General features: G+C 44.4%; 1 protein-coding gene across 1 annotated transcript; it reads left to right on the top strand.

Moving 5' to 3' along the window:
- The first annotated feature begins 18,182 nt into the window (after positions 1–18,182).
- On the top strand, positions 18,183–21,736 carry LOC110123340 (seminal plasma protein PDC-109-like). The gene is made up of 4 exons (XM_020871200.2): positions 18,183–18,258; positions 19,847–19,909; positions 20,820–20,951; positions 21,600–21,736. Exons 1-4 carry the CDS (start codon positions 18,183–18,185, stop codon positions 21,734–21,736), a joined length of 408 nt encoding a protein of 135 aa, XP_020726859.1.
- Positions 21,737–22,340: the final 604 nt, after the last annotated feature.

Below are 22,340 nucleotides of genomic sequence, written 5' to 3'. Positions count from 1 at the left end.
GATCAAATTGCCGACATCTGTTGTATCAGAGAAACAGAAAGAGAATTCCAAAAATCATCTACTTCTGCTTCATTGACTACCCTAAAGCCTTTAACTGTGTGGGTCACAAGAAACTGTGGGAAATTCTTAAAGAGATGGAAATACCAGACCGCCTGACCTGTCTCCTGAGAAATCTGTATGCAGGTCTAGAAGCAACAGTTAGAACTGGACATGTAACAGTGGACAAGTTCAAAACTGGGAAAGGAGTATGTCAAGGCTGTATTTTGTCACCCTACTTTTATAACTTCTATGCAGAGTTTTTGTTGTTCAGTCACTCAGTCATGTCCAACTCTTTGTGAACCCATGGACTGCAGTGCACCGGGCTTCCCTGTTCTTCACTATCTCCTAGAGCTTGTTCAAACTCACGTTCATTGAGTCAGTGATGCCATCCAACCATATTGCACTCTCCTCCTGCCTTCAATCTTTCCCAACATCAGGGTCTTTTCCAATGAATCAGTCCTTTCATCATCAGGTGGCCCAAGTATTGAAGTTTCAGCTTCACCATCAGTCCTTCCAATGAATATTCAGGGTTGATTTCCTTTAGGGTTGACTGGTTTGATCTCCTTGCAGTCCAAGGGACTCTCAAGAGTCTTCTCCAACACCACATTTCTAAAGCATCAGTTCCTTGCGACTCAGTCTTCTTTTTGGTCCAATTCTCACACCTATACATCACTACTGGAAAAACCATAGATTTGGCTATACAGACGTTTGTGGGCAAAGTAATATCTCTGCTTTTTAATACACTTTCTAGCTTTGTCATAGCTTTTCTTTCAAGGAACAAGCATCTTGGTGTCATAAGGGTGGTGTCTTCTGCATATCTGAGGGTAGAGTACATCATGCAAAATACCAGGCTGGATGAAGCTTAAGCTGGAATCAAGATTGCCAGGAAAAGTATCAATAACCTCAGATATGCAGATGACACTACCCTAATGGCAGAACATGAAGAGGAACTAAACAGCCTCTTGATGAAGGTGAAAAGAGGAGAGTGAAAAAGCTAGCTTAAACTTAACATTCAAAAAACGAAGATCATGGCATTAGGTCTCATCACTTCATGGCAAATAGATGGGGCAAAAACTGGAAACAGTGACAGACTTTATTTTCTTGGGCTCCAAAATCACTGTGGGTGATGACTGAACCATGAAATTAAAAGATCCTTGCTCCTTGGAAGAAAAGCTATGACAAATCTATAAAAGTGTATTGAACAGCAGAGGCATTACTTTGCCAATAAAAGTCCATATAGTCAAAACTATGGTTTTTCCAGTAGTCATATACAGATGTGAGAGTTGGATCATAAAGAAGGCTGAGTGCTGAAAAATTGATGCTTTCGAACTGCGGTGCTGGAAAAGACTCCTGAGAGTCTCTCGGATAGTAAGGCGATCAAACCAGTCAATCCTAAAGGAAATCAACCCTGAATATTCATCTGAAGGACTGATGCTGAAGTTGAAGCTCCAACACTTTGGCCACCTGATGTGAAGAGCTAACTCACTGAAAAATACCCTGGTGCTGGGAAAGATTGAGGGTAGGAGGAGAAGGGGGCAACAGAGGATGAGATGAGTTGGATGGCATCACCGATTCAATGGACATTAGTTTGAGAAAACTCCAGGAGATAGTGAAAGACAGGGAAGCCTGACATGCTGCAATCCATGGGGTCACAAAGAGTTGTATATGACTGAGCAACTGAACAAAACAGCAAATAGATTTAAAGGAAAATTTAATGATATTGATACATCAAATAGAGAATACCAATAATTAGAAATTTTTTTCAAAAGGACCAAATGTAATTTCCTTAGTTGGAAAGCACAATAACAAAAACAAAAAACCTCACTAGAAGGCCCCAACAGCAGACTTGAGCTAACAATAGAATCAGTGAGCTTGGTGATAGATCAATAAAGATAATCTAATCTGAAAAACTGGAGGAGGAAATGGCAACTCACTCCAGTGTTCTTGCCTGGAGAGTCCCCATGGAAAGAGGATCCTGGTGGGCTACAGTCCATGGGGTCACAAAGAGTCAGACAGGACTGAGCGACTAAGCACAATTTTTAAAAAATAAAAGAATGAAGAAAATTCAATGAGGCCTTGGCAATCCATGGGCCACTATCCCATTTAGCAACATGCACACATAGGTATATCAGCAGGAGAAGAAAGGGGCCGAAATGACAGTAAGATCAATTTGTCGAGTATTGCCATTATAACAATGTTAAGTCCCCTCATCCATGAAAATGGAATGTCTTTCTATGGATTTACATCTTCTTAATTTCTTTCTGCTCTGCACACATCAAACAGGTGGGTTTTTGATAGGCATGCAAACTATACTCAGCAAAGCTCTTTTTAAAAACTAGAATAGGGAATTCCCTGATGGTCCAGTGGCTAAGAATCTGCTTTGCAACACAGGGTGTACTGGTTCAATCCCTAGTCAGGGAACTAAGATCCCAGATATCGATGGGCAACTAAACTTGAATGCCACAACTAAAGACCCAAAACAGCCAAATAAATAAGTAAAAAGAAAGAAAGAAAAAATATAGACTTAAAAAAAAAAGAAAGAATAAAAGGAAGTTCCGAGGGTGTTTACACTGGGTCCCATGGCCTGGACCATTATCCAGTCAGCAGGAGAGTTGGACAATGAGTTCTTCTCTTTTACAGATTGAATGTTCTTGATACTAATCAGAAAGTCCTAGACATCTCCCAGGGATTCATCTATATGCATATTACCCACCCTACCCCCACCCCCGCATCAACCTCATGAATTTTCATGACTGGATTTTTCCTTCAAACTAAGAGAACCAGGGGACACCTCCTCCTCTTATTGCCACAAAGCCTGCCTCCTGCAGCTCCTGCTTATTCACTCTGCACCTAAGTGCAAACCCTGGGTGGCCCCACATGATGTGGAATGTTCTCCTCTCCCAGACTGTGGATCTTTGTGGCTCACACACTGCTGTCAACCTCATCCATGCAGTGTTGGGTGTTGTATGTGTGGTTCATTCCTAATGTTTAAGGTGGACTGAATAGAAGCTGATCAGAACAGCAAGGCTGTTTCCCTCATGATGCTACCGGTACTACTGAACTGCAAGGGGCAAGAAGGTCTATTTCTCTGGCAGCCTGCATACCTCCATCCTCCTCCTAATACTGGGAATCTGCTATGACTCTCACTGTCTCTATTCCCACATTCCACACTAAAAAAAAAAAAAAAAACAAACCTGCCTTATTTTTCCTTTTTATTTCTCCCTTACTCCCATTGTTTCTATTTCTCTCTACATCTGTTTCTATTGCTCAGATCTGGTATAAATTTCTTGATGAGTCCAGGTTTTCACAAAAAACAAGAGTGTTTTTGTTGCTGTTTTTGTTTGGGATGGTTTTTGGTCTGGTTGCTTTGTTTTCTGCCTCGGTGCTTGTGGGATCATAGTTCCCAGACCTAGGATTGAACCTCGGCCCAGGGCAGTGAAAGTGCAGAGTCTTAACCATTCCATCGAGAGGGAATTTCACAAGTTTGTCTTTTTTTTTTAACAGTCAAAGATGCTAGGAAAGGTTTGCCAAGTGGCTCAGTGGTAAAGAACCTGCCAGCCAATGCAGGAGACACGAGATTGATCCCTGATCTGGGACGATCCCACCTGCCTCAGAGCAACTAAGCTTGTGTGCCACCACTGTCGAATCTGTTCTCTAGAGTCTGTGCGTGGCAACAAGAGAAGTCTCCACAATGAGAGGCACAGTTCCAGCCTGAGCACTGGAACTAGACAGTAGACCCTGCTTGTCACGACTAGCAAAAAGCCTTTTGTTGTTTTTGTTCTTCATTGCTGGAGCAATGAAGATCCATCACAGACAAAAAAAAATAAATAAGGAAAAATTATAAATTAAAAAAAAAGAGGAAAACAGGAGACAGGGACTAATGGAAGGGAAATTCAAAAAGGAGGGGATGTATATATGTATGGCTGATTCATCTTGCTATGCAGTAGAAGCTAACACAACCATGGCAAACCAACTATGTTGCTACTATTTAGTCACTATGTCATGCCCAACTCTTTTGTGACCCCCATAGACTGTAGCTTGCCAGGCTCTTCGGACCTTGGGATCTCCAAGGCAAGAATGCTGGTCTGAGTTCTGTTTCCTTCTCCAGGAGAACTTCCCAACCCAGGGACCAGACTTGTGTCCTCTGCGTTGGCAGGAAAATTCTTTACCACTGAGCAACCACCAGGGAAGACCAAAGTAACTGTAGTGCAATAAAAATTATTTAATAAAAAAATAAGATTTATATCATAAATCCTATACACTAACAATAAAAACAGTATAGAGGGATTTCCCTGGTGGTCCAGTGGTTAAGACTCCAGGATTCCACTGCAGGCCTGGGTCCCATCACTGGTCATGGAACTAGTGAACCCCCATGCCACAAAGGGGGACCAGAAAAGACCAACCAACAACAACCAACAAAAGAGAGTAGGCACCCTGAGAGGTCGAGGGTTCGACTTGCATTGTAATCAAGCTTCCAAATCAGCCAATGGCCAAATGAGGTTCTGTGTTTGATTTCCAGCAATTTCAGCCCTGCAGCTCTAGGAAAAAGGAGTCAAGAAACTCCCAAGTCATTTAGGCAGCACTTGGGCTGAAAGTTTGAATTCTTGAGCTCATCTTTTTATTTCACCATTTTGTGTGCTGATATCAGGAGCAACAAACCAAGGTCATCATATTCCTTAGTTTCCCCCAAAACATTCAAAATTATCATCTACAGAGCCACATAACACCCTGTTTTTTTATAAGTGATTGATTAGACATATCTAACAGATATTTTGCCTGGTCCGAAAACAGTTCACACCATGGACTATCAGTGGTCTGTTTATGACTGGGAAGTCAGTAGAGTCTTTTTGGGGCCACACCGTGCTGCTCATGGGATCTTATTTCCCTGACCAGGGGTTGAACCCATGCCTCCTGCAGTGGAAGCATGGAGCCCTAACTCAGGCAGGAGATAGGCTCCAGGTTAGACATTTATAACTGGCTTCCCGTTTGGATTTCATAGGATATGAAGAAGTAGGCTTCAGGCTGGATATTTAGAACTGTTAGGTTTTCTGAGACAAGAGATAGGTGGACTCCTAAGTATTTACCATCAGCCTCCAGTTTGCTCTCTAGAATGGAAGTAACAGACACAGGGTTAATAGAAAGTCTTTGTCTCTTGTAAACACCTTGAGAAAATAGTCATGGCGATCATCAAGGTAATAATCAAGGCAAGGACAAAGAGGGGAAAAACTCTGTTTGAGTACAGAATTAAGGGATTTCTCCCCCCTCGATTTTTGGGACAAGGGAGATACTCCAGGTGTGCAAAAGGGCTCCTTCTGGGTCAAAAGTCAGGGGATAACAGCAGGCCATAATGAGTCTTGCTCCTCCCGGAAGCCTTCACTTAAGATTCATCTTGGTTCAGGGGTGCACGCGCCGCCAGAGGAGGATCCCACGGTAGGTCATGTGTAGGAAAAGAAACCGGATAACTGGCAAAAGACAAAGACCCTGAAGAACTGAGTTGTATACATGACTTAACCGCCTCTTTACTGCAGTCCTCCTCATTAAGGGGGACACCCACACCCTTTCTCTCTGGGTGTGCATCTCTGCCTTGCTTCTGTCTTAATTAAACAAAGTGCTTCTCACTGCATGCTTTCCCACTTGTGCTATGTCTCTAACAACAAACTTTGCACCCACATTTATAGTTTTTGCCTCTGTTAAATGGATTTTTCACTGGGGGCAAAAATCCAGGGAAAATTTGCTGCTAGAGTCTAGCCTTTGCTGTCTGATGGCTAGGATTCCAGGTTCTTATCCAGGCTACTTCTATTCCTGGGCGGGGAATTAAGATCTCACTTCCTGCTGGCACTCTCTGCTGCCTCCTTGAGATCAAAAGGACTGGACCTTAGTCTCCTTTTAAATGTATTTCAAACCACTGAGGCTTGGAGACATTAAACTGCCAGCCAATGTCCTATACTTTCCATCTGAGAAATAAACTTGAACAGCATGCTCTCATGCTGAGAAATGATCAAGCCCCGTCCAGGTGAAGTTGATTCTTATCAGGTTGAAGGGATGTTGGGGTCACTGGTTATATAAGAAGCAGATCGACGTTGGTCAGCCACAGGAGAGCAAGTTATCATGGCACTGTGTTTGGGAATCTTTGTGGTTTGGGTTGGTGCGTCTATGTTTCTACAACTGGATCTGTCATTGGAGGTGAGAGAGGGGAGACAGGCTAGAATTGGTGGAAAGACCCTGCCCCAGATGTGGATTGATGTGCAAAAGTCATAATAATAATAATAATAATCTTGTTGTTGTTCAGTTGCTAAATGGTTTCTCACTCTTTGCAACCCCATGGACTGTAGCCTGCCAGGCCTCCATGTCCCTAAGTGTCTCCTGGAGTTTGCCCAAGTTGATGTCTGTTGAATCAGTGATGCTATCCAATCATCTTATCCTCTGCCATCCTCCTCTCCTTTTGCCTTCAGTCTTTGTCAGCAACAGGGCCTTTTCCAAAGAGTCGGCTGTTCACATCAGGTGGCCATGGTGATGGCAAATACGTCCACTGTTTCTTAAGTATGCTGGAAGGGCTAGATGCTATGAAGGGCTTCACATTTTATTTGAATTTCCAGCAACTCTATGAAATTGAAATCCAGGTGGGTTTGGCAGCAGAGACAAAAGCCTTTCAGAGGGCTGTCTCACCCTTGAATCTCCATGGCACTGTCCCAGACGTGGGCAACCCACACCAGGGTTGGTTATATTGTTCAAGTGAAGAGTTTTTGATGTTTGAAGAGTTCACTTTTGAAATATTGGGTTCAGTCTGTGTTTTCCCTTAACATCGTATGAAATAAGAGGGACAGTGTGGACTCAGGGCATACTCTATGAACAGCGAGACACAGTGGAGTCTGACCTTGTGGTTGATTTCATGTCTGTCCGTAGCTAAGCAGTAAGAGCAGGTCAGGGTCTCCCTCCCGTGTTCTGTTAGCCCTCTAGTCCTTGAGTCTATCTGTTCAGGGTAAACAAGGACTTCAAAATATAAAACAAAATCAAAGTTCGAGACGCAGGGCAGGTCCCACCACAGAAGGTATTCTGGCTGTGGCCTGCTTTGCTCTATTTTGGTTGTTGCTCTTTCTCTGTTATCTTGTTTTGTTTTTTATTTTTAATCAGAGGATAATCGCTTTCCTATGTTGTGTTGGTTTCTGCCATAGCACACCATGAATCACCCATAAATATGTATATATATACATATATGTATACATAAATATGTATATATACACATATATGTATACATAAATATGTATATATTATATATACATATGGGATATATATATCTCCTCCTGTTTGAATCTCCTTCCCACCCCACCCCTCATCCTACCCCTCTATTTAGACAACACAGAGTGGGCCATTGGGCTCCCTGTGTTATAACAGCGGCTTCCCACTAGCTGTCTATTTTACACAGGGTGGTGTGTACGTATCGAAGTTATCCTCTCGATCTGTCCCACCTAACCCTAACTCTGCTTTGTTCCTGCTCCTCCTCCGTCCATCTCCTCTGCTCCCGCTTTTCTTCCAGATCAGCAGCTGTCTGAGGACTACTTCATTCTTCCTGAAGAGATGGAAGACACTGCTTCTGGTGCAGAAACCAAAGGTAATCAACAATGGGAGAGAATGACAACAAAACGACAATCCAGGGCAACAAGTTAACATGTGGGCAGGGTAGCTGTGATGGGGATTCTCCCGAGATACTTTGCAGGCAGGAGCTAATAGTACCCTCTCAGTCACGGGAGGAGGCAGGTGTGCTTGTCCCACAAGGGGGCATCCCCAGACAGCATCAGGGTGGAGGCATCTGTAGGTGGTGTGGTGGGAATCTGAACCCAGGGTCAGGGCTTCAGAGCTGGTGTCACTAAAGAGCTAAAGCAGAAACTGCCTGATCTTACATCTATACACTAGACCTCACAATTTATGTATTTTTCACATGTCAGTTAGTCACTCTTTATATCTAGCTCTTTGTATCTGTAAACAGGCATATATTTTTAAGTAAAATTTTTTCACTGTCAAAAAAAAATTAATAAAGCAAACACTGCCCAAAGTTAGAGAACCCTTCCTAATCCCTGAGGGAAGGACCACACCATACTGACCTTGACATCCCCGATGCTTAGCAGGGAGCTCTGTACCGGGAGGCTGAAACAGAGAATTTACCAGAATTATCACGGAGATCATGAAACCCTAAGAGACAAAGAAGCCGAACAATGTCTTTCTTCTTTCAGATATGAGATGTGATTTTCCGTTCATCTATAGGGGCATCTTTATGTAATCCCATAAAGTTTTTTGACTGCACATTCCATGATTCCATATTCCTTTGGTGTCCTCTCAATGCAAACTATACAGGGAGATGGAAATACTGTAGTAAGACAGGTGAGTGTGCAGACTGTTCTCATAGGAGGAGCCCATGGCTTCCCAGATGAAGGGGGAAGGTCAAAACTGCCTCCTAGACGGAAGGTTCAGACATCTTCTGACCCAGCCCGTGTGTTCTATTCACATCCCTTTCTCTCTTTCTCTCTTTGGCTGCTCTGGGTCTTCACTGTAGTGCAAGAACCTTCTCGAGTTGCAGCGAGTGGGGTCTACTCTCTGTTGTGTGTGGGCTTCGGTGCAATGGTTTCTCTGGTTGAGGAGCACAAGCTAAAGGGGCGCTGGCTCCATTAGGTACCTCGGGTTGGCTCAGTACTTGAGATGCCCAGGCTTAATTGCTCCTCCGCCTATGGGATCTTTCAGACCAAGGATCGAGCTGATGTCCATTGCATTGCAGGGCATCCTTAACCACTGACCACCAGGGAAGCCTCCCTTTCTCTTGATGAGACTAAAAATGACCCTCCCACAATTAATGCTTTCACCCATTCCTTCTGTTTTTCAGACTATGCTAAATGTGTCTTCCCCTTTATCCACGGAAACAAGTCTTATCAGACTTGCACAAAAACTGGGAGTGTTACTAAAAGGTATTGATGCTCACTCTCTCCAAACTTCAATGATGATAGAGCTTGGAAGTATTGCTAGCAATTAAAAAAAAAAAAAAAGGTAAGAATGCCCACGGAAGGTGGGAAGAGACAGGGGTGAGCAGGGAAGAGGCAGAGCTGGATAAAGAGGTGGAGTCAGATGCCCAGTGAGGAGAGAGGAGGCAGGTGGAGGGAGGGGATGAGAGAGAAAAATGCAGAAGGAAGAGTGAGGATCAGAGGTTCACACAGAGAAACATGCAGAGAGGATGAAGAGGAGAAAGGGGACAAAAGATGGAAACAGAGGGAGAGACAAAGGCAAAATGCAAACAGTGGAGAGAGGAGAGTCCCAGAGGGAGGGAGAAAGAGAGTTTGCAGGATGACAAATGGAAGGAGGAGGATCTGGAGAGGATCGGTGCCAAGACAAGGTGGAAGAGAAGGTGAGAGAGGGGCAGAGAGAGGACAACAGAGTCTTTGGAGCAGGCATGAGACAGTAGGAGCTGAGGTGGGATGAGCAGAGAGCAAGGAGAAACGGACCTTTGCCCTCTGTGGGACTGACAGAAACAAAAGTAGACTCGTTCACACTGACTCCAGGCTCACGCTGTGACGGTCCAGTGCATCCACCCATGGCCAGGGTGCAGTTCAGACTTTGAAACATCGGTGAAGAAAATTAAAAACTGTCAAGCATGAAGGTGATGCTCGATGACAGAGGTGAAATACTTTCCTGAATCTCCATGTTCCCCTGTGCGTGGTTCCAATCAATAAACACTTTCTCTGCAGGTGTGGTCCTGGTCCCACAACGAAACCTGTGTATCAAATGGGAGAGTCTCAATGTGCTCAGGTTAACCAGGCAGGATCTTCTTGTCTTCCTTTCCCTTCTTCGGGGTCCCAGTGGAACATCAGTGTACATCACAATTGTCCCTCCTCGGGGCTTGATTGACAGGTGAAGACCCAGTGGTAAGATCTGAGGTGGGGTGGGAAGAGCGTCCCAGAGGGTATGGAGGGCTGGTCCTTGTCGTAAAGATTGTCCAGACTTAGCTGAAATGTTATTCCTTCCTGGAGCTATTCTTTGATGCCCCTGTAATAAAGAGTCCCTGTCATGTCTTCCCAGTTCGTCTTTTCTCTCCTCACAATTAAACTGCCCATCTTCCACGGGGGACTGGAATTTGGAGGAGGGTCAGGATGGACTGTGTTCACCGTGGGTGGCCTCACTCCTAAGCGCAGAACCTGACATACCCTTGGTATTGATCAAAAGGGCCACTCTCCTTTTTAAAACAAACAGAAATTTTAAACAAATATTATTTCCATCACTAACTGGGTCTGATTGAAAGAAGGTTAAATTCACAAGTATCTGAAACAATGAAGGGTCTGAAAGAGCCTAGTCACATAATTTCATCTTAATCAAAAGCACCCAGTGCCTATCTAAGGAATCCAGGAGACCTAGTGATGGACTTTCGGTCACCATCCAGGGAAGAGGTACACAGACTTTTAATCACTGTACAGGAAGGTTGTGTTGATAGAACATTTGTCCTCTGTGATTTAAGGCCAGAAACTCAGAGCCTCACTTGAAACCAGGACATAAAATAAATAAATTTAAACTTAAAACAGAAAAAAGTGTTTTAATTAAAAACACTTCAATCAAAATAAATAAAAGGAAACCAGGGTCTTCCCTGGTGGTTCAGTGGTAAGAATCTGCCTGCCAACGCAGAGGACACCGGGCCAAGGGAAGTTCCCACGTGCCACAGAGCAACTAAGCCCACGGGCCACAACTATTGGGCCTGCGCTGTAGAACCTGGGAGCAGCAAATGCTGAGCCCACGGGCCAAACTTTGGAAGCCCATGCACCCTAGAGTCCATGTTCTGCAACAAGAGAAGCCACAGCAATGAGAAGGCCGAAGAGCAAAGTAGGGGATTAAGAAGTTAAAACCACTATGATAAAATAAATAAGCTACAAGGACATATTGTACAACATCAGGGAATATAGCCAATAATTGATAATAACTATGAATGAAATAAAACTTTGAAAGGTGACTCACTGTTTTGTATACCAGAGACATACAATGCTGTGTGTCAACTTATCTCAATTTTTAAAAGGCAAAATAAAATTAAAATGTCCACATACACGTTGCTATATTTAAAATAGATAACCAACAAAGACCTACTCTATAGCACAGGGAACTCTGCTCAATTTTCTGTAATAACCTAAGTGGGAAAAGAAATTGAAAAAGAATAGATACATGCATAATGGAACCACTGAAACTAACATAGCATTGTCAAACAGCTCTAGCCAATATTAAACAAAAATTTAATAAAATGTTCGATTTCAACAAAAATTATGAGCTATGCAAAGATACAGAAAAGGGTACTTTACACACACAAAAACAATCAGTAGTTACTGTCTTTCAGAGATTCAGATGATAGACTTTTATCAGACAAAGATTCCAAAGTTTATACTATGAGTATGTTCAAATAACTTGCTTTGCTCAGCATGACTACAATCTCTAGGCCCATCCATGTTGTTGCAAGTGGCATTATTTTGTTCTTTTTAAAAGTCTGTCAACTATGTTATTGTTGTTGTTGCTGAGTTGTGTCCAACTCTTTTCGACCCCCTGGACTGTAGCCCACGAGCTCCTCTGTTCATGGGATTTCCCAGGCAAGAATTCTGGAGTGGGTTGCCACTTCCTTCTCCAGGGGAGCTTTCAGACCCAGGGACCGAATCTGTGTCTCCTGCTACGGCAGGCTCCTTGGTGGCCCAGACTGTAAAGCGTCTGCCTACACGCAGGAGACCCAGGTTCAATCCCTGGGTCGGGAAGATCCCCTGGAGAAGGAAATGGCAACCCACTCCAGTGTTCTTGCCTGGAGAATCCCATGGATGGAGGAGCCTGGTGGGCTACAGTCCATGGGGTCGCAAAGAGTCGGATTCTTTCTCCAAAGAGTCTGACATGACTGAGTGACTTCACTTTCTTTCACTTTCATGGCAGGCAGATTCTTCAGCACTGAGCCACCAGGGAAGTTCTCTTTTAACTATACCCTCAATAAAAAAAAGAAAAGAAAAATTTGAGGGCTAAAAAAAAAAATCCATGACATAGATTTAAAAGCAAGTTTAATGATATTGATACATCAAACAGAGAAAACTAATAGTGAGTTAGAAATTGTTTTCAAAAGGACCAAATGGAAATTCTTAAGTTGGAAAGTATAATAACAAAATTTTAAAAAAACTCACTTGAGGGCCCCAACAGCAGATTTGAGCTAGCAAAATAAAAAAAATCAGAGAACTTGATGATCGATCAATAGAGATTATCCAACCTGAAGAAAAGAAAAAGAATGAAGAAAATTCAGGGGATCCTTGGCAATTCATGGGATACTATCGGGTTTAGCAAAATACAGACATGGGAATACCTGCAGGAGAAGAGGGAAAGCAACAAAAATAAAAACAGTAAGATCAACTTGGTGAGTATTTTCATCTTATCAATGTTAAGTCTCCTTATCCATGAACATGGAGTGTCTTTCTATCGATTTAGATCTTCTTAATTTCTTCCTGCAATATTCTGTACACATCAAACAGGTGGATTTTTGATCAGCAGGCAAATCATACTTCAGTAATTTTTTTGAAAGTTGCTCAGTTGTGTCTGACTCTTTGCAACCCCATGGCCTTCCAGACTCCTCTGTCCATGGAATTCTCCAGGCCAGAACACTAGAGTGGGTAGCCATTTCCTTCTCCAGGGGATCTTCCCAACCCAGGGATCTAACCCAGGTCTCCCACATTGCAGGCAGATTTTTTACCATCTGAGCCACCAGGAAGCCTATACGTCAGTAAAGCTCTTTTTAAAAACAAGAATAGGAAACTATAAGCAAGGTGAAAAGACAGCCTTCAGAATAGCAGAAAATACTAGCAAAAGAAGCAACGGAGAAATAATTAATCTCAAAAATATGCAAGCAACTGCTGCAGCTCAATTCCAGAAAAATAAATGACTCAATCAAAAAGTGGGCCAAAGAACTAAACAGACATTTCCTCAAAGAAGACATACAGATGGCTAACAAACACATGAAAAGATGCTCAACATCACTCATTATCAGAGAAATGCAAATCAAAAGCACAACGAGGTACCATTACATGCCAGTCAGGATGGCTGCTATCCAAAAGTCTACAAGCAATAAATGCTGGAGAGGGTGTGGAGAAAAGGGAACCCTCTTACACTGTTGGTGGGAATGCAAACTAGTACAGCCACTATGGAAAACAGTGTGGAGATTCCTTAAAAAACTGGAAATAGAACTGCCATATGACCCAGCAGTCCCACTGTTGGGCGTACACATAGAGGAAACCAGAATTGAAAGAGACACATGCACCCCAATGTTCATTGCAGCCAGGACATAGAAGCAACCTAGATGTCCATCAGCAGATGAATGGATAAGAAACCTGTGGTACATATACACAATGGGATATTACTCAGCCATTAAAAAGAATACATTTGAATTAGTTCTAATGAGGTGGATGAAACTGGAGCCTATTATACAGAGTGAAGTAAGCCAGAAAGAAAAACACTAATACAGTATATTAACACATATATATGGGCTTCCCAGGTGGCTCAGAGGTTAAAGTGTCTGCCTGGAATGCGGGAGACCCCGGCTCGATCCCTGAGTTGGGAAGATCCCCTGGAGAAGGAAATGGCAACCCACTCCAGTACTCTTGCTTGGAGAATCCCATGGATGGAGGAGGCTGGTAGGCTACAGTCCATGGGGTTGCAAAGAGTCGGACACGACTGAGCGACTTCACATGGAATTTAGAAAGATGGTAACAATAACCCTGTATGAGAGACAGCAAAAGAGACACAGATGTATAGAACAGTCTTTTGGACTCTGTGGGAGAAGGCGAGGGCAGGATGATATGGGAGAATGGCATTGAAACATGTAAATTATCATATGTGAAATGAATTGCCAGTTCAGGTTCGATGCATGATACAGGGTGCTCGGGGCTGGTGCAGGGGGATGACCCAGAGGGATGGGATGGGGACGGATAGGGGAGGGGTCTCAGGATGGGGAACTCATGTACACCCATGGCAGATTCATGTCAATGTATGGCAAAACCAATATAATATTTTAAAGTAAAAATAAATAAATTAATTAAAAAAATAAACTATTCCTCTTACTTCCTTCGTCTTGTAAAAAAAAAAACAAGAATAGGAAATTTGCTGGTGATCCAGTGGCTTAGAATCTGCTTTGCAACTCAGGGGTTGTTCAGTAGCTAAGTCCTGTGTGACTCTTTACAATTCCATGGACTGCAGCACTCCAGGCTTCCCTGTCCTTCGCTGTCTCCCGAGTTTGCTCAAACTCACGTCCATTGAGTCAGTGATGCCATCCAACCATCTCATCCTCTGTCGCCCTCTTCTCTTCCTGCCCTTAATCTTACCCAGCACCAGCGTCTTTTCCAATGAGTCGGCTCTTCCCAACAGGTGGCCAAAGTATTGGAGCTTCAGCTTCAGTGTCAGGGTACTCGGATTCAATTCCTGGCCAAGGAACTAAGATCCCACGTGTTGATGGGTAGCTAAGCCTGTGCACACAACTAAACGACCTGGAGCAGCCAAATAAATCAACAAAAAGAATATATATACATATGCTTTAAAAATTTACAAAACAAGAATATAAGAAAGTCCCTTGGGTGCTCACACTGGGTTTCATGGGCTGGACTATTGACCAGTCAGCAGGAGGGGTGGACAATGAGTTCTTCTCTTTTACAGATTGAATGTTCCTGATACGAATCAGAAAGTCGCAGACATCTCCCAGGGATTCAACTATATGTATATTACCACCCTGCATCAACTTCATGAGTTTTCATAACTGGATTTTTCCTTCAAACCAAGAGAACCAGGGGACACATCCACCTCTTGTTACTACGAAGCCTGTTTTGTAGTAATAATAAGCCTACAGCCCCTGCTTATTCACTCTGCACCTAAGTGCAAACACTGGGTGGCCCCACGTGACGTGCAATGTCCTCCTCCCCAGACTGTGAATATACGTGGCTCATACACTGCTGTCAGCCTCATCTGTGCAGTGTTGGGTGTTGTGTATTTGGTTCTCTTCTAATACTTACGGTAGGCTGGATAGAGGATGATCGGAACAGCAAGGCTGTTTCCTTCTTGATCCTACCAGTACTACTGAACAGCAAGGGATAGAGTCAGTGGTCCACTTCTCTGGCAGCCTGCATACCTCCATCCTCCTCCTAAGACTGGGAATCTGCTATGCCTCTCACTGATTCTGTTCCCACACCCCAACTTAAAAAAAAAAAAAAAGGCTTCTCTCTCCTTTTGCTTTCTCCCCCACCCTCTTTGTCTCTCTCTCTCTCTCTCTCTCTCTCTCTCTCTCTCCATTTATTTCTATCTCTCAGGTCTGGTATAAGTTTCTCATTGAGTCTGGGCTTTCATCTAAAACAAGAGTTTTTTGTTGTTTTATTTTGGGCGGGTTTTTTGTTGGTGGGTTTTATTTTGTTGTTGTTGCTGTTGTTTTGGCATGGTGCTTGTGGGGTTATAGTTCCCGGACCAGGGATTGAACTTGGGCCCTGGGCAGTGAAAGTGCAGAATCTTAACCATTCTATCACCAGGGAATTCCACAAGAAGTTATTTTTAACACCAAAGATGCTAGGAAGGGTTTCCCTGGTGGCTCATTGGTCTTTACCATCTATCAATGCAGGAGGCCTGAGGTCGATCCCTGATCTGGTAAGATTCCCATGTGCCTTGGAGAAACTAAGCTTGTGCGGCACCAGTACCAAGTCTGTGCTAACACAGACTGTGCCCTACAGCAAGAGAAGCCACTCCAATGAGAAGCCTGAACACTGGAACTAGAGCATAGCCCCCCCCTTGCCACAACTCGCGAAAAAGCTCTTGGAGCAGCGAAGACCCAGCACAGGCAAAAACAAAGAAATACATGAAAATCATTAAAAAAAAAAAAAGGTTAAGACAGGGACTAATGGGCGGGAAACTCAAACTCAGAAAGGAGGGGATATGTGTGTATGTATGGCTGATTCATTTTTCTCAGCAGTGGAAGCTAACACAGCTAAGCAGCTATGTTGCCGTTCTTGTTGCTGTTTAGTTGCTAAGTTGTGTCCAACTCTTTTGTGACCCCCATGGACCCCTCTAGGCTCCTCGGACCTTGGAATCTCCAAGGCAAGAATAAGGGCGTGAGTTGCCATGTCCTTCTCCGGGAGATCTTCCTGACCCAGGAATGGAAGCTGTGTCCTGTGCACTGGCAGGTGGATTCTTTACCACTGAGCTACCAGGGAAGACCAAAAAAAGAAATAAAGTTTTATATCATAAATCCTATACACTAAGGACAATTCAAATGATAGACAGGGACTTCTTTGGTGGTCCAGTGGTTAAGACTCCAGGCTTCTATTGCAGGGGGCTGGGGTTCCATCTCTGGTCTCAAAATTAACAAATCCCCATGACACAAAGCTTGATCAAAAGAAACAAAGAAACAACAACAAATGTAGGCATATAAAGAGGCTGAGTGTTCAACTTGCATTGCAATCAAGTTGCCAAATCTGTCAGTGGAAAGATGAGGTTCTATGTTTGATTTCCAGATTTCAGCCATGCAGCTCTAGGAGAAAAGGGTCAAGAAACTCTCAAGTCATGTAGGCAGCACTTGGGCTGAAAGTTTGAATTCCTGAGCTCACCTTCTTCTTTCACCATTTAGTACAGTGACATGAGGAGCAACCAACCAAGTCATTATGTTTCTTAGTTTCCCCCCAAAAATATCCAGAAGTATCATCTACAGAGTCACATGGCACTCTGCTTGCTTTAAGTGGTTGATTAGGCAAATCTAACAGATATTGTGCCTGACTCTAAAACAGTTCACACCACGGACTATCAGTGGTCTCTACAACTGGGAAGTCAATAGTGTCTTTATCTCTTTTTTTGGCCATACCATGTGGCTGGCAGGATCTTAACTCCCTGAGCAGGGATTGAACCCATGTCCCCTGCAGTGGAAGCATGGAGCCTTAACTCAGGCAGGAGATCAATGAGTTCCAGGTTAGATATTTACAACTAGCCTCCTGTTTGCATTTCATGGGATATGAAGAAGTGAGCTTCAGGCTGGATACTTAGAATGGTTAGCATTTTCTGAGACAAGAGATAGATGAGATCCAGTTAAGGCACTTATCATCAACCTCCTTTTGCTCTCAGAAGTGGAAGTAACCATTAAAACAAGGTTAATAGCCAGTCTTTGTCTCTTGTAAACACCTTAAGGTAATGTTCATGGCAATTGTCAAGGTAATAATCAAGGCAAGGACAAAGTGGGGAAAACCCTGTTTGAGTAAAGGATTAAGGGATCACCACACTCCCAGTGCTCCATTTTTGGGAACAAGTGAGTCACTCTATGTGAGCAGAAAGGTTCCTCGTGGGTCAAAAGTCAGAAGAAAACAGGAGGCCATAATGAGTCTTGCTCCTCCCAGAAGCCTTCACTTGAGATCCATCCTGGCTGAGGGGGTACATGAGCACCCAGGGGAGGGCCCCAGGGTAGGTTAGGTGTAGAAAAAGAAACCAGATAACTGGCTAAAGATAAACACAACCCAGAAGAACTCACTTCACTTATGTAAGTGACTTAACAGTCTCTTTGCTGCGCTCCTCTTCCCTAAAAGGGACACCCACACTCTTTCTCTCTGGTTGTGTGTCTCTGCCTTGCTTCTATCTTAACTAAACTTTTTTCCCCTGTGCTCTCCCACCTGTTGTACTATGTCTCTAACAATAAACTTTGTACTTGCATTCAAAATTTTTGCCTCTGTGACAAATGCATTTTTCACTGGGAGCAAAGATCCAGGGAAAAATTGCTTCTAGAGTCTAGTCTTTGCTGTCAGATGGCTAGGATTCCTGGTTCTTATCCAGCCTACCCAGCTTCAATTCCTGGACAGGGAATTAAGATCTTGCTTCCTGCTATCGCTCACTGCTGCTTCATTGAATTCATAACCACTGGACCTAGGTCTCCTTTTCAAAGCATTTCAAACCACTGAGGCTTGGAGACATTAAACTGCCAGCCAATGTCCTGCATTTTCCATCTGAGAGATAAACTTGAACTTCATGCTCTCAGGCTGGGGAATGATCAAACCCCGTCCAGGTAGCTTGATTCTTATCAGGTTGAAGGGATGTTGAGGTCATCGATTATAAAAGGAGCAGATGGATGCTGGTCAGCCACAGGAGAGCAACCTACCATGGCACCGCGTTTGGGGCTCTTTCTGATTTGGGCTGGTGCATCTGTGTTTCTACAACTGGTCCCTGTGAATGGAGGTGAGAGAGGGGAGATGGGCTAGAATTGGTGAGAGAGATCCTGCCCCAGACATGGACTGATGTGTAAAAGTCATGGTAATAATAATAGTGGTTACAAATTTGTCTCCCATTTCTTGAATATGTCCCAAGGGCAAGACGCTATGAAGGGTTTCACATTTTATTAATTTTCCACCAACTCTATGACACTGAAACCCAGGTGAGTTTGGCAGTCAAGCCAAAGGCCTTTTTGGGAGCTGCCTTATTCCTAGATCTCCATCGCACTGTCCCAGACGCTTCACCATCTGAGCCATCAGGGAAGTCAGCCTACTCCCAGCGTTGGTTATCTTGTTCAAATGAAGAGTTTTCCTATCTTTGTAGAGTTTACTGTTTGAAATATTGGGTTGGCTGAAAAGTCCGTGCAGATTCGTTTTCCGTAATGTCGTGGGAAACAAGAAGGACAGTGTGATCTCCAGGCAGGTCCTATGACTTGTCTGCTGCGACAGTGTCTCTGCTTTGTAGCTGAATCCACGTGGGTCCACAGGCAAGTGGTGAGAGCATGTCAGTGTCTCCCTCACCTGTTGTGTTAGCCTTCTAGGCAGCAAGTTTCTCTCTTCAGGGTGAACAAGGACTTCAAAATATAAAAGAAGATAAAAGTTAGAGATGCAGGGCAGGTCCCACTACAGATGATATTCTGGTTGTGGCCCTGCTTTTTTCTTTTTTGGTTGTTGTTATTTTTCTGTTATCACATTTTTGGTTTTTTATTTTTAATCGAAGGATCATTGCTTTACAGTGCTTTGTTGGTTTCTGTCATACAGTGTCTCCAGTCAGCCATAGGTGCATATATATGTAGATATGTGTGAGTGTGTGTTGAGCCCCTCAGTCGTGTCCAACTCTTTGTGACCCCATGGACTGTAGCCCACCAGGCTCCTCTGTCCATGGGGATTCTCCAGGCAAGAATACTGGAGTGGGTTACCTGGCCCTCCTCCAGGGGATCTTCCCAACCCAGGAGTTGATCCCAGGTCTCCCACATTGCAGGCAGATTATTTACCATCTGAGCCAGGAGGGAAACCCATACGTGTGTGTGTGTGTGTACATATATACATATATATTTATATATGCACATGGGCATCTCATGGGGTTAGTGGTAAAGGAATCCGATTGCCTGTGCAGGAGACACTGGTTTGATCCCTGGGTTGAGAAGATGCCCTGGAAGAGGAGATGGCAGCCCACTCCAGTATTCTTGCCTGGAGAATCCCATGGGCTTAGGAGTCTGGTGGGCTACAGTCCATGGGATTGCAAAGAGTTGGATGTGACTGAGCACGCACACACACTTACATATGCATGTGTGTGTGTGTGTATATATATATATATATATCCCCTCCCTCTCGAATCTCCCTCCCACCCCCCACCATCCTATCCCTCTAGGTTGATAGCAGCGGGCTGGGCGGGGCTCTCTGTGTTATATAGCAGCTCCCCACTGGCTATCTATTCTACACATGGTGGTGTGTATATGTCCACGCTACTCTCTCAATTTGTCCCACCAAACCCTGACCCTGCTTCGTTCCTGCTCCTCCTCCATTGGTGTCCTTTTCTCCTTCTTTTCTGCCAGATGAGAACAACGATGTTTCTACTGAACATACTGGAGACAAGTCTTCTGCTGAATCAGCTGAAGGTAGTGTTCCTGCTGCAGATACCTAAGACAATCAACAAGGGAAGAGAATGACAACATAAGAACAGTCCAGTACAACAAACTAACGTGTGCGGCAGGGCAACTGTGATGGGGATCCTCCAAGACACATCACAAGCATGGGCCAATGTTACCCTCTCATTCACACACATACGCCCAGGGGTTATCCACACCAGCATTGGGGGCGAACATTCTGTAGATGGTGGGACTGGACTCTGAACACAGGGTCCAGGCTTCAGAGCTGGTGTCAGATGCTAAAGTAGAAACTCCCCCAAATTCACATCAGTACACAAAACCTCCCAATTTATATCTTTCTAACATGTCGACTAGTCACTCTTTACAGCTTCCCAGATGGTGCTAGTGGTAAAGAACCTGCCTTCCAGGTCAGGAGACTTAAGAGACACAGGTTTGATCCTTGGGTGGGGAGGATCCCCTGGAGAAGGAAATGGCAACCCACTCCAGGATTCTTGCCTGGGAAATCCCATGGACAGAGGAGCCTGGCTGGTTACAGTCCATGGGGTCTCAAAGAGTAGGACACAACTGGAGCAACTTAGTAGTCACTCTTTATATCACTTTCTCTGTATCTATAGACAGACGTGACTGAGCAACTAAGCGCAGAACAGCACATAGGCTTATATTTCTAAATAAAATTTTCTTCACTGGCCAAAAATAAATAAATAAAGTAGAAACTTCCCAAAGTTAGAGAAGACTTCCTATTCCCCAAGGGAGGGACCACACCACATTGACCTTGACACCCCCGATGCTTAGCAAGGGGCTCTGTACACAGCAGGCTTGGGGGTGATGGGCAGGAGTGAAAGGAGATTTTGCCAGGGTTACGACAGACATCAGGAAACCCTAAGTGCCAAAGAAGCGAACAATGTCTTTCTTCTTTCAGATGAACAATGTGTTTTCCCATTCACCTATGGAAAGAAAAAGCATTTCGACTGCACATTCCAGAGTTCCATATTCCCGTGGTGTTCCCTCGATGCAGACTACACAGGAAGATGGAAATTCTGTACCAAGAAAGGTAAGCATGCAGCCTGTCATCATGCGAGAAGCACCTGGCTTCCCAGATGAAGGGGGAAAGTCCATAACTGTCTCCTGGAGGGAAGCCTTGGACACGAATATGAGCAAGCTCTGGGAGTTGGTGATGGACAGGGAAGCCTGGCATGAGGCAGTCCATGGGGTGGCAAAGAGTCGGACACGACCCAGTGACTGAACTGAGAGGGTAGATTCAGGTGTCTCCTGACCCAGCCCCATGTGTTCCATTCATGTCCCTTTCTCTCTCTCTCTCTCTCTCTCTCTCTCTCTCTCTCTCTCTCTCTCTCGGCTGCTCTGGGTCTTGTTGCTGTGCTCTGGGTCTTCTCTAGTTTCAGTGAGTGGGGTCCACTCTCTGTTGGTGTGTGGGCTTCTCATTGCGGTGGCTTCTCTTGTTGGGGAGCACAGGTTTCTAGGAGCACAAGCTTCAGTAGTTGCAGGGTGTCAGCTCAGTAGTTGAGATGGCTGGGCTTAACAGCTCCTCCACCTGCTGGATCTTTCAGACCAGGGTTTGAACCCATGTCCCTTGCATTGCAAGGCATTCTCTACCATGGACCACCAGGGAAGCCCCCTTTTCTCTTGATATGATTAAAAATAACCCTCCCGCAATTAATGTTTCACCCATTCTATTTTTCAGACTATGCCAAGTGTGTCTTTCCCTTTATCTTTGGAGGCAAGAAATATGAGACTTGCACAAGAATTGGAAGTTTTTTGGGGTCTTGGTGCTCACTCTCTCCAAACTATGACCAGGATAGAGCTTGGAAGTATTGCTAGTCATAAAAAGAGGTAAGAGTGTCTGGGGAGGGTGGGAAGAGACAGGGGTGAGCAGGGAAGAGACACAGCTGGATAAAGAGGTGGAATCAGATGCCCAGTGAGGAGAGAGGAGGCAGGTGGAAGGAGGGGATGAGGGAGAAAGATGCAGAAGGAAGAGTGAGGAGCAGAGGTTCACACAGAGAAACATGCAAAGAGGATGAAGAGGAGAAAGGGGACAAAAGATGGAAACAGAGGAAGAGACAAAGGCAAAATGCAAACAGTGGAGAGAGGAGAGTCCCAGAAGGAAGGAGAAAGAGAGTTTGCAGGATGACAAATGGAAGGAGGAGGATCTGGAGAGGATCAGTGCCAAGACAAGGTGGAAGAGAAGGTGAGAGAGGGGCAGAGACAGGACAAGTCTTAGGAGCACGGTGCAAGATAGCAGAATCCAGACAGGAAGAGCAGAGAGCAAAGGAGAAAGAGACCTTTGCCCTCCGTGGGACTGACTGAGAAGCAAAATAGACTTGTTAACATTGACCCCAAAACTATACTCAGTTACCGTCTAGGGCATCCACCCATGGCCATGGATGCAGTCAAGCCTTTGAAACCTCAGTGAAGAAAATCAAGA

This window comes from Odocoileus virginianus, chromosome 20 (assembly GCF_023699985.2).
Source record: "Odocoileus virginianus isolate 20LAN1187 ecotype Illinois chromosome 20, Ovbor_1.2, whole genome shotgun sequence".
Taxonomy (NCBI): domain Eukaryota; kingdom Metazoa; phylum Chordata; class Mammalia; order Artiodactyla; family Cervidae; genus Odocoileus; species Odocoileus virginianus.
Note: the sequence above shows the minus strand (reverse complement) of the source record. Positions and strands in the feature narration are given on the sequence as shown.